Source organism: Clarias gariepinus, chromosome 6, assembly GCF_024256425.1.
Source record: "Clarias gariepinus isolate MV-2021 ecotype Netherlands chromosome 6, CGAR_prim_01v2, whole genome shotgun sequence".
In the NCBI taxonomy this organism is placed as follows: Eukaryota; Metazoa; Chordata; class Actinopteri; order Siluriformes; family Clariidae; genus Clarias; species Clarias gariepinus.
This window is the reverse complement of record NC_071105.1, coordinates 21,634,321-21,647,346: the sequence shown is the minus strand read 5'-3', so window position 1 is coordinate 21,647,346 and position 13,026 is coordinate 21,634,321. Positions and strand designations below refer to the sequence as shown.

Sequence of the window (13,026 nt, the reverse complement as noted above, 5' to 3'; positions counted from 1 at the left end):
ACTGCCTTCAGATTAACATAACAAAAACCATGGGTGCTTCTCATTCCTTAAATGGCATCTTCTCATTTCCTTTGGTTGCTGCTTCCCTTTGTCTTTGTCATTTCTCAGCTTCTGGATCTAAAAAAGCAGAGAAAGCGTAGAAGGATAAAAAATAATTCGAGAGGAATCATGAGCAAACATATTTGTCAAATGAGACGTATTTGCTCACTGATTCATAACTCAGGAGGCACTATTGACCCACACCACTGGTTTACATTTTGAAACAGGCTGCTATTTCTGGGTATGTTTGTTTCTATGTACTGATTCTGTGTTCATGTGCTAGTATGTGTCTTTGAATCATAAAAAGTCTTAATGTCTTAGTCTTAACTTGTCAGTTAATTTCCAGTCCTTTCTGAGGTGCAGGGCAACTTCAGGGCAACTTCAAGACCAAAGCGAGGACCATGAGCACTCCATCACACAGCTTTGAAAGAGAACTCTATAAGCCGAAAGTCTTATCATTTACACTGGTTCAACAACTTCAACTGAGAACCCGACTTCCTATCTTTTTGTGGAGCAGTATTAGATGTAATTACGCCATCTAGAGGTTATGTAAATGATTTTTCTTTTTCCCCTCACTTTTTTTTATTCATTATCATGTCAAACATTTATCATTTATCTTTTTATAAGAGCTTTATCCTGGTCAGGGATGTGTTGGATCAGCAAGCTGACCTTACTGGGTATACGGTAAAAAATGGGTGTAATGTCTTTCCACTTCTTTTTCATGTCTCCATGGTAAAGAGTGCCTTACTGTTGCTACAGGCATTTTTGGAAAGTCATCAAACATTGATAAAATATTTATATAGGCTACATATTAAGTAAGAAAGGTGCCAACTATAAAAATTATTATTATTATTATTATTATTATTATTATTGCTGTATTTATTTCTTTTATTTAAAATTTAATTCAGTCAGTTATTAAGTCAGAGCTTAACAGTATCTCTAAAAATAACATTACAGGAGAATATATGCATGGCTGTAAAAATTCTTTTTTAAAAAAGACCAGTTTCAGACCTACTGTACACTCCTGGGATTTACAATAAAAAAAGTGTGACAAAGTTACCAGAAGAACTCATATTCTCCAGCAAGCACAGTAAAACCTAACAACTATTTTACTTATAAAACAAAAATTATGGCATAAGTAAAAGATGCCTTTAAAAACATTTCTGCATAAAAGAAACTTCTATAAAGAGCAATAAAAAGTAATAAAATAAACAGTCAATATTTGGCGTGAAAACTCATTGCCTAAAATCAGGAGTTTTAGACACAGATTTGTATATATATATACCATGTTGTTAAATGCCTTAATTCTACGTGGCATTGATTCAACAAGATGCTGAAAGCATTCTTTAGAAATGTTGGCCCATATTGATAGGATAGCATCTTGCAGTTGATGTAGATTTGTGTGATGCACATCCAGGGCATGAAGCTCCCTCTCCACCACATCCCAAAGATGCTCTATAGGGTTGAGATCTGGTGACTGTGGAAGCCATTTTAGTACAGTGAACTCATTGTCATGTTCAAGAAACCAATTTGAAATGATTCGAGCTTTGTGACATGGTGCATTATCCTGCTGGAAGGAGCCATCAGAGGATGGGTACATGGTGGTCATAAAGGGATGGACATTGGACGATGCCCAATTGGCACTAAGGGGCCAAAAGTGTGCCAAAAAAACATCCCCCACACCATTACACCACCACCACCAGCCTGCACAGTGGTAACAAGGCATGATGGATCCATGTTCTCATTCTGTTTACGCCAAATTCTGACTCTACCATTTGAATGTCTCAACAGAAATCGAGACTCATCAGACCAGGCAACATTTTTAAAGTCTTCAATTGTCCAATTTTGGTGAGCTCGTGCAAATTGTAGCCTCTTTTTTCCTATTTGTAGTGGAGATGAGTGGTACCCGGTGGGGTCTTCTGCTGTTGTAGCCCATCCGCCTCAAGGTTGTGCGTGTTGTGGCTTCACAAATGCTTTGCTGCATACCTCAGTTGTAACGAGTGGTTATTTCAGTCAAAGTTGCTCTAAACCCTAGAAATGGTTGTGCGTGAAAAAACCCAGTAACTGAGCAGATTGTGAAATACTCAGACCGGCCAGTCTGACACCAACAACCATGACACGCTCAAAATTGCTTAAATCACCTTTCTTTCCCATTCTGACATTCAGTTTGAAGTTCAGGAGATTGTCTTGACCAGGACCACACCCCTAAATGCATTGAAGCAACTGCCATATGATTCGTTGATTAGATAATTACATTAATGAGAAATTGAACAGGTGTTCCTAATAATCCTTTAGGTGTGTGTGTGTGTGTGTGTGTGTATATATATATATATATATATATATATATATATATATATATATATATATACACTATATATAATATACTGTATATACAGACTTGCTTATTCTGTATACAGGGCGGCAGGGGGCCTGTAGCCTATTCTAGAAGACTAAGGGCACAAGGTGGGGTATACCCTGGACACACACACACACACACACACACACACACTCATTCACAGATTGTGAGCAATTTGGGAACACTCAATATGCATGTCTTTGGACTGTTGGAGGAAACCGGAGTAAAGTGATAGTGCCAACCACTACACCATAATGGTTTGATCAGATCTGACAACGAAAATAAAGGGCCCTGGCTACATATAGTATAAATCAGCACCTTGAACTAGTTGCTGTGTTTCTTAAACCAGCTTGGTTCTTGAACCATTTTGCAGTGTATGTCAGGGGGCATTATCCTGCTGAAAGACGACACTGCCATCAGGGAACCCCGCTCATTATGGGATTTACTGTACTTGACCAGAAACAATGTGTCAAAGGAACATCCACGTGAAGTGACCTTGCAGTTCTTTTTTGTCCCACTAGATGGAGCACATCACACAGTGTGAATACAGAAAACAAGTGGACTAGAATAGCAGCAATTGCTGAAAAATAACAAGCACCACTTTTTTTGTTGTTTTGTTACTTCTCTACACGACATTTTAAAATATATTGTGTGACCATTTGGATTACTTTAGGCACTAGAGGTTTATTCATGCAACGCTAAATACATTGGAGTATTTAAGTTGTTTGTTGTGTGAGAAAGCCAGGACACACGAGGAGTTCTGGCTCTTCTGGTTTCAAAATACTGCCGCTTTACAATAGGCAAATAATACTCGGTGTGTGTGTGTGTGTGCGTGCGCGCGTGTGTTGTCACGTGACCACGCTTGCGGAAGCGCCTGTCATGGTCCACAGTACACACAGAGCGCGCGCGCCGGAGCTCAGGTAAGCAGACAGGTCTGTCTCTCTCACTGCTCTTCACTCTTGTCTCCATGTATAATTTAGTAAATGAAAAGCCTCGCTTTGTATATAATGATCGTCAAGGGCCGGGTACAACATGTACTAGCAAGGATTAGCAACATATTTACTGTAACAGTATTATCCTGAGCATATCCGGAGACTATAATGGTAGTAATTATAGGGTTGTTCTAACCGATCGTGTGTTTCTTCTACAGATACAAATCCTTAATACATCGGTGTAGTATTAGGCTGTGTGTGAATGCATCAGTTCAGCATTTAAACAACTTCCTCTTGCCAAAAAAATGTAAACCTGTCCTGGTTCGTACAATCAGCAGTCAGTTGAACGTTATTGCAATACTAATGTCTCACAGGAATACTTTGTAACAAATCATTCCTTTGATCTTTTTAATTAACCATGTAACTCTCACTGTGGTAGGTTCAATCCCCAGCTCCATCAGGTTACTCTTGTTGAGCCCTTGAGCAAGGCCTTTAACCCCTCCAGGGGGACTGTCTCATGGCTGATCCTGCGCTCTGACTGATATGCGAAGAAAGAATCTCACTATGTTTGTAACGTATATGGGCAGATTCATGGTTAACACTGTCACCTTCCGGGTTCGATTTCCATCTCAGGTCTGTGTGCATGAAGTTTGCATGTTCTCCCCGGGCTCTGTGGGTTTCCTCCGGGTACTCCGGTTTCCTCCCGCTATCCAAACACATGTAGACTAGGGTAATTGGCATTCCCAAATTGTCCATAGTGTGTGAATGAGCATGCGAATGTGTGTGCCCTGCGTTAGATTAGTATCTTGTCTCTCCTAGTGCCCTAAGTCTCCTGTGATAGGCTCCAGGCCCCTGTGACTCCGCCCACAGGATTAAGCAGTATAAACGATGAGTGAGTGAGCGAGAGAGTGACAGATAAAGGGTTAACGTAATATCATGAGAGAAACCACCCACTATTAGGAAAAAGGTTGTAATTTGTACCTAAATCTTGTAAGGGTTCTTTTGTTGTCTGGGAAAAGTATAATCCTTTTGCAAAGCTTAAGGAAACCTTCAAGTGTGTTTATGTGTGTGTGTGTGTGTATATAGGTGTGTTTGTGATATTGAGAATTTTTACTATGCTACTACCCTGACAGAGTCAGTGGCTCCAGCACTTTACAGAGTCCAAACAGCAGTGCTTTACTTAAATGTAAAAAAAAAAAACGTTGTTGCCAAAACCAATTATTGATGGTTGACTATGTTATAGTGTAAATACCATATATCTGCATTTATAAACATATACTGTAAAGCATTTTAAATTTTGAACATATAAATATGATAAAATGTATATCTGCATTGCACTGTTTTGCCTCTGCAATCTGAAAAATCTTCAAAGCAGCAAATCAGGTAGCCAGAGGAGAGATTATGAGGAGAAAGAAAACAGGATCCACTACTACAATGAAAAACTATTTACGCTCAACAATGTGAAAGGAAAAAGTGAACAGCCTTGCCATAGTCTTTAGTAAGAGTGAGTTGGTTAGAGGATTGGAGTTTGCTGAGCTCACTGGACATTGTCAGCCAAAAGGTTCAGCAGTGGGCTTCCGGAGTTGCATAATGTAATTTAGAAGAAAGTCGAGAATTTTGCATAATACAGTACATTATTGCCGGTGCTGTTCTGTGTGTAAATTAAAGTAAGGATAACCTTTACATTGTAACTACTTTGTCAATTCTGTACTGTTCTGGTTATGGAACATCTAGTTGTAGCTCGTGTGTTTTTGAGTCCGGCTTCTTCAGTGCAATTTGAAAACTCAACAAAATCAACACAACTTGACAGGAAAGGTTAGGTCCCAGTTTTGCAGCTTTTCCTCCATCGAGTTTACACTCTGTGTGTGTGTGTGTCTCACAAACGCTGCTAGCTATATTGCACTCTTTCTGGTTATGCAAGTCACTGAAAGCACAAAGTGACACAAATAAGAAAACGTGCAGGTAACTAGGGGGAGGTTGCTAGAGGGCCCTACATTTTTAGTAACCCCTGATTACAAGGCACATCACAATTGCAATATATTTTATGTCATTGTTGTGCAGGATAATTCTGAGTTATGTCAGACGTTGATTCTTCATCTGTACTGTTTATACTATAAATAGTAAGTACCCACTACATAAATCAGTTTTTTTTATTATTACACTATATACAGTACATTATATGCGCTATATATTTTATAGTGGTACTTCTAGTATGTGTATTTATTTAACTATGGCGTGAACTATAGTTGTTTTTTTTAAAACCTCAGTGGTATACTGTACGTAACCGCCAGCAATGTCAGCATAACAGTTCCTCATTTTCAGCAACATTACTTTTCAACTAGAGATGTGTGTGAGATTTTATTCAGTTAATGAACTTATTTTTATTCGTACATATACTATTAAATTACTGAAAAATAAACACACCCACATAAAAACCGTCTATTTGTGCAAACCTTCAGTTTCACCAAGAAGTCACGTAAAACGTTATTCAAAGTAAAAAAAAACAAAACAAGCAACAACCATGCAACCATTTGCATCTGTTTTGTTGACTGTGAATAAAGTTTTTATTTTCAGTTATCTCTAATATAATTTAATCATTAGAAATGTTATTCAGGCATTAGTTATTTAATCATTAGTTAGCAATTTAACTTCCTAATATTTTCGGATTGTGTAAGATGCAACGCCTGACACAGTGTAGCACCCATACTCCTACTAGGGAAAATACCTTCTCATGTCTCATTCCAAACAGGATGGTAAAAATTCCTCCCTATTTGGAACTTAATGTTTCAAGGCACTCATATATCTTTATTGAATTTTAATACATCTCCTACTGTCTTAGGCATTCAAGTCAAACCAGGACCAGTGATGAACGTTTTTGTGAACGAAGGCATAAAAATACGCTTTTGCTTGAAATTTACAGAACACTTTAAACACAGTCCAGTGAGGAAACATTTGCATGACAATAAAACATTTGAGTGGTGCAAACTTTTTGAAGAAGGCCATAAGTCTGTAAAGGATCCCAGGCTGAGGTGACTTGGAGCTCACTGCAGCGATTTCTGTAAACATTTGGTGAGTGGAAAGCCTGACAAGATAAGATAACTTGTTGCTACCTTTGAAAAAGACGCATCTGTCAGCAGGAACTGTACAAAACATCAGTCATGAACACTACTTGCACATTACAGGAACCCAGCAGGGAGTTATTTCCATATCCACTGTACAGCCCTGCCCTCGCTCCAAGCCATTTCCACATGTTCGTTCCATTTAAAGGAGTTCCTGAGAGGCCAGAATTTTAGACTTGAAGCAGGTAGTCTGATCATGGCTGCAGCGTACTGAGAAAACTTTCCAAAACCCTATTTAAACACTAGTGAAACACTGAGTAACTGGATAAGTGTGGCAGGGGATTGGACTTGCAACACACTTCTCTTTGGCAAATGATGGCTCTTACTGTAACTGCCGTGGACTTTTGGGAAAGGGACTAAACAATCAAAAAGTTTGTTGGCTTAACCGTGCTTCACCTCCACAATGTGATGTTTATCATTAACTTGAGTGTCTTTTCCGGACTAGCTGATACTGGTATTTAAGCTCAGGCCAAAGAACCAACAACGAGTCCCCTAGGTTATCTTAATTAGACTCCTGAATTCCTGCTATAACTAAGGTAAATATTTTATTATAATACTTTGGCAATAAATGTGGTAATTTTTTCAAATGTTTATTTCAATGGGATAAAATAAAAGTGAAAGTTCAGTATTAAACTTCTAACTAAAAGTTATTTATACAGTGATCCATATCTATGTCTTCCAACTTTTCACAGTTTGGAATAGCTTAAATAAATTATAGTAGCATTTGTTTGTGTAGGGTGTTAACTTTATCATGAATGATCACACTGGACCAGCAGTGCTTACTCAATTTATTAAACACACTTCTTCGGTCTTCATAGAGACCGTTTGGTGAGTATTGCTATAGTTAAATAAAAAAAAATCATCATTCTATTTCCATGATTTTATAAGGATTTTATATAATAGCCATAAAACTACTATTATAAAATTAAACAAAAAGAATATAATTTGTATGAATATAACTTAACACTTCAAATGTAAGAAGTGATGCAGTGGTTTTGTTACAGTATCATATTTACATGTAAAGTGCATTAGAGTTGTGCAGTAGGATTAAAAGATTATACATGATACTAATGTCATGATAATTAAACCATGGTACACTTTTTGGGACAGAGCAGGTATAATTTGTATTTTAAAAAGACTGACAGAAAGTGGTGGTTGATCTAAATCAACCTGAAGGAGAAAAAACCCTTGTCTTTTAAGGAGTTGTTAATATGTTCATATGTAATGTTTTAATATAGAATTTTGGTATCTGCCTTTGCTTAGTTATTGTTAACAGATGTTTTAAAGTGGTTTATCTTTATTGGTTTTATAAAGAATTTTGTCGAACAAAGCTCAATAGCATCATCAACTGTTGGTTGTAAGAAAAAAATAACAATATAAAAAAAGATATAACGATGATGCCCAGAGAGGAGATTTATGCAGGATGTTTGATTAGAGAGTGAAATGGCCCCTAGGTTTGTGTTCAGTGGATTGATTTTGTAATGCATCTTTAAAATGTTATCAGCATTGCTTAAGAAGGCACACCCGAAATACAGTCATAGGTGTAACTGAACAAGATTATTTTCCTCATTATCATCCCAAAATTCCTTCGGAGGAGAAACTGAAAGTTGATAGAGTAGACACATATGGTCCAGTCAAAGTACAAATTACACAATAGGACAGTGTCAGGGGAAGGAGCTTAGTGTTTTTGGTTATAAAGTAAGTTTCACTTATCTGATAACAAAGCTTTCTAGAGGTGAAACACTAAATAGAAATCACAAATGCAGCAGTTTGTCAGGAGCAGTGGTAGCTCAGAGTGTTAAGACTTTGAGTTTGCATTCCACAAGTAAAGATAATAGAGCAAAGTTTGGTGACTATATGTATCAGATTTTCTTTTATACCTAAGGAAAGCAAAAACTAAGCTAACTAGCTTCTAACACAAGGCTAAATCCCAAATCACTCTCTAACCTCTAATCAACGGCACTACTTGGTGTGTGGAAGTGATTGTATACCCTAGTGCACTACTTTCTATTTAATGCTAGTTAATGGAACTGATATTCTAAAGCAGAATAATTGGAAATATAAGCATGTAAGATTTACAGGACTGTTTACCACCTCCACAGTTTATTCTCATCACCTTTGCCCTTTTGCCTATGACTAAATCACAGCCATACTGATATCCAGCACAACGGCACTCCATTTTGTGTGATATTGCTTAAATATTTATGATGTGCAAAGTAAAATGGTCCTATGTTTCTATGGATCTACAATGTAATGCAGAATTCAGCGATTTTTTATTTGTGTATTTATTTTATTTTGTTATTAGGTAAAGGGTTTGATGAAAGCATGTGGAGGCTAGGATGGAGTCTGCTGCTTCTGGCCACCACATTTTGGTTAAGAGGCCACGCCAAAGACAGCGAGGATCCTCCACGCCCTGGGCACGTGTCTGTGGTTATAGTAGGTGGCACTGGAGACCTGGCCAAAAAATACCTTTGGCAAGGATTTTTCCATCTTTATGCCACTCATGTAGGCAAAGGTCACACCTTCTCCTTCTATGGAGGTGGCCTTTCATCAGCTGAAAATGGCACTCCGCTGCTGTTTGAGATATTAAAGGAGCTGAAATGCCCATCAGAACTTACGACTGAACGTTGTGCTCTGGTTAAAGAGCAGTTCTTGCGATTGTCCCAGTACCTGCAGCTCAAGAGCGTGGAGGATTATGAAAAGCTTAATGAGAAGATCGAAGTGCAGCTGAAGCAGGAGGGCATGGTGGAAGCAGGACGGCTCTTTTACATGTCTGTTCCAGCCTTTGCTTATGCTGAAATCGCGGAAAAGATCAATAGTACTTGTCGGGCCCCAGCCGGAGCATGGCTTAGGGTTGTTCTAGAGAAGCCATTTGGACACAGTTTCAACAGTGCTCAGGTTCTAGCCACACAGCTGTACAGTTTTCTGAAAGAGGAAGAGATGTACAGGATTGATCACTATTTAGGGAAGCAGGTGAAAGCACAGCTATTCAAAATCTCTAAAATCTTTCATTTAAAATGAGGTTTATATATTATTTATTATTGATAAGTTTCTTTCTATAGGTTGTCTCCCAGATATTGCCTTTTAGGAAAAGAAATCATCAAATTCTAAAGCCGATTTGGAACAAGCACCACATTGAGAGAATAGAGATTGTATTGAAGGAAACGCTGGATTGCAAAGGTAATGACTGTGTTACTCACACAGATAGTTTACTACTGCAAACAAATGACTTCGCCATGCCGTAAAACTGCTAAACAGTTAAGTTTACATTGTATAAGACATCTGGCTAATGTGCTTTTTTTTTGCTCTGGCATTTACAGGCCGGATTCAGTTTTATGACCAGTATGGAGTCATCAGAGACGTACTCCAAAACCACCTTACAGAAATCATGACCCTTTTGATGATGAACGTACCGGCCAACCTCTCCAACAGTGAAGAGGTCCTACAGAACAAGCTCAGAGTTTTCAGTAGCCTTGAATACCTTGATAGGAGCAGTGTGGTTGTGGGTCAGTATCAAGGCTACAATGCAGAAGTCCAGAAGGAACTCAACAAAACAAAGGATCATTTCAGCCTTACCCCAACTTTCGCTGGTGAGTATATAAAATTTTAATTGGATTAATTTGGATACTTTTGTAAGTTGTTATATAATATTAGTACATAGATCACCTAGTTGAAATGTGTTTCCAGGTGTAGTCATCAATGGAGACGGTCCTCAGTATGATGGCATTCCAATATTTATGTCATCTGGCAAGATGCTTGATGAACGTGTTGGATATGCTCGAGTTATTTTCAAAAATGATAAATTTTGCATACAGGGATACAACAGTGTCCACTGCAAGCCCAAACAGATCGTATTCTACCTCGGCCATGGGAATCTTCAGTATTCAGCAATTCTTGTTAGCAAAAATTTGTTCAAGCCAGATCTTGTAAAGAGTGATTGGAAAGAGATTACTGAACATAAAGACATTTCTGTGCTTGGTTTACCACTCTCTGACTATCACATCCAGTCCCCAGAGGTGCCGACAGAGCCTTATTATGAGCTCATATCTAATGTGTTCCATGGACGTAAAGATAGCTTTGTCAGTACTGAGAACCTCATGGCCTCGTGGGCTTTCTGGACCCCACTGATTAAGAGCTTGATAAATGTTGTTCCACGACTATACCCAGGTGGTGCTGCTAACAGTGACTTCCTGAACTTTCAGCTGCAAGGTCGGATGGTTGGTTTTATTAGTGATGAGAAGGTAAATGTCATTCAACAAGGTCCTGAAGAGAACTTCCAGGTTATGCAAGGGAAATTCCGCAGTGCTGACATGGTGTCTGCCTGGTCCAAAGAACTAGTGGAGCGCTTAGCCTCTGACCTGCACAATGTAGCAGAAGAAGTAGTTCAAGTGGAAGGTCAGTTTCATCTGGCATTGTCAGGTGGTTCCAGTCCCATTGCCCTGTTTCTTCAGCTGGCACAGCAACACTACACCTTCCCCTGGCACAGCACTCACGTGTGGTTAGCGGACGAGCGCTGTGTGCCACCCAATGAAGCAGATTCCAACTTCCGTACCATTCATGACTATCTACTTCAGAATGTCCACATTCCTTACTTCAACATCCATCCCATGCCAGTGCAGCTCAACCAGCGCTTATGTGTTGAGGAAGATGGGGGTGCACTCCTTTATGAGAAGCAAATAAGCCAGCTAGTCAATGGCTCTCATTTCCATTATATACTGCTTGGTGTAGGTGAGGATGGGCACACTGCTTCACTGTTTCAAGACACCGATCTGCAGAATAGTAATAAAGGAATGGTAGCCCTGACTGAAAGTCCAATTAAACCTCATCAGCGAATGAGTCTTACATTCACTGCCATCAACAAAGCACACAGGGTAGGGGTACTTATAATGGGGAAGAGAAAACATGAGCTTGTTGTTCAACTCAGTAGAATTAAGGGTGAAACTGCAAAGTATCCAATCACAAGTGTACAGCCAAAAAGTGGCCAGCTAACATGGTATATAGACTATGATGCACTTTTAGGATAAGAGCCAGTAACTTCAGGAATAGCTATATAGTGTTCAATAATATACTCAGTTTACTATAATATCAGGGACCACTGGGTGATTTAGGGATTTGAATAAAACTCAGTCAATTATAAAACATAATTTACAATATTCTGCCCATAATAAGGAATACTGAAACTTTCTATAGAAATACAGTATCAGCATTAGACCAGTTTGTACACAATTTCAAATGAACAAAATCACTAAAAAATAGGGAAACTGAGCGGTCATATTTTTATTATTGTACACTTGTCCACTTTTTCAGCCTTTGGATAATATCCTGTTTTACAAAATGTTCTATTTCACTGATTTCCTTTTTTTATATGCTTTTCAGTAGGGTTGCAAGGGGGAAACTATGACACTGTGAATATTAATATTAAAAGAAAATAAATTTGATAGTTAAATATGATTACTGTGCTAATTGTAAAAGAAGGGAACAACATTTTTTAACCATAAACACTTACCTCCTGTGATAAATTCAGTGGTTTATAAAGACTGTCCTGTAACAGCCTTATGAAACAAGTATTTGGACAAGGAATGCCTGTAGCCTCTGTTAGGGCGGATTTTTGAGGTAAACACATGGATAAATGGTCTCATAATATGTTATGAGTTATGAGACATTGCGTAAAAGGGAAATTTAGAGCTATAATTCTAACCCTGAACTAAAAAAAAATCACTTTGTGAAGGTTGCTATTTGTATGTACGAACGTCTGTAGTCTATCAGCAGTAGTGACAGCAAAATGCTTCCTATTTCACCAAATCTATGCTTGCTTTTGAAATCGGACATTGCACAAATAGACAAAACCATATAGGAAATAAATACCTCAGGAAAAAAGTGCCTTATTTTTGTAATAGTTATTAATGTTGTGATGGTGCCACAAATACAGTGGTGATCTTTTGAAGGTTATCTCCCTAATTATTAAATATAATATCCAAACAAACAATTCAAATACATTCTGGAAAAAAAACACCATATACAACACAGTGAATAATGCATTTATATTGATGTGGATTAAAATGGCTTGAATAGGGGGGTTTGGGGATTTTAGTGGTAAAGGTGTTGGACGATTGATCAGAAGATCCCACATTAAAACCCAGCACTATCACTGTTAGGCCCTTGAGAAAAGCCCTTACCCTTCAACTGCTCATATGTGTGTCTGTCAAATGCAAAATGTAAATGAATATCTGATATGAAGTATAAAGAGATTTCATATTGGTTTCCTTTTTTATACAACAATTAGGATTTTATGGTTTGGTTGACTGACTAACAAATGATATACTCAGTACTGTAAAACCATACCTGAAATCGCAATGTATAACTAGACTGGAAAAATTATAAAGTGTAATTTTTTTAATTTTTTGTAAAATTATTATATAGTGATATTATATTCATTAAGGTTCACATTTTCTTTTATCCTTAAAAAAGTTTTGCCAAAGAGAGAAATAAAATTTTATTTGAGTAATTGAGTGGCTGATTCTTTATGTATTATATCAATGATGAGGTCAAAAGAATAATTTTTAAACTACTGGGGGGTTAG

At 37.9% G+C, this 13,026-nt stretch overlaps 1 protein-coding gene across 5 annotated transcripts; it reads left to right on the top strand.

Annotated features, from left to right (window-relative positions):
* Positions 1-3,263: 3,263 nt before the first annotated feature.
* On the top strand, positions 3,264-12,945 carry h6pd (hexose-6-phosphate dehydrogenase (glucose 1-dehydrogenase)). Of its 5 annotated transcripts, none has more exons than XM_053499482.1 (5): positions 3,264-3,315; positions 8,752-9,419; positions 9,509-9,626; positions 9,767-10,036; positions 10,134-12,945. In XM_053499482.1, exons 2-5 carry the CDS (start codon positions 8,772-8,774, stop codon positions 11,468-11,470), a joined length of 2,373 nt encoding a protein of 790 aa, XP_053355457.1. In that variant the 5' UTR covers positions 3,264-3,315; positions 8,752-8,771; the 3' UTR covers positions 11,471-12,945. The 5 variants fall into 5 exon arrangements, with proteins under 5 accessions (XP_053355457.1, XP_053355458.1, XP_053355460.1 ...); XM_053499483.1 differs by having other exon boundaries at positions 3,286-3,327; XM_053499485.1 differs by lacking the exon at positions 3,264-3,315 and adding an exon at positions 3,940-3,960.
* The last annotated feature ends 81 nt before the right edge of the window (positions 12,946-13,026 follow it).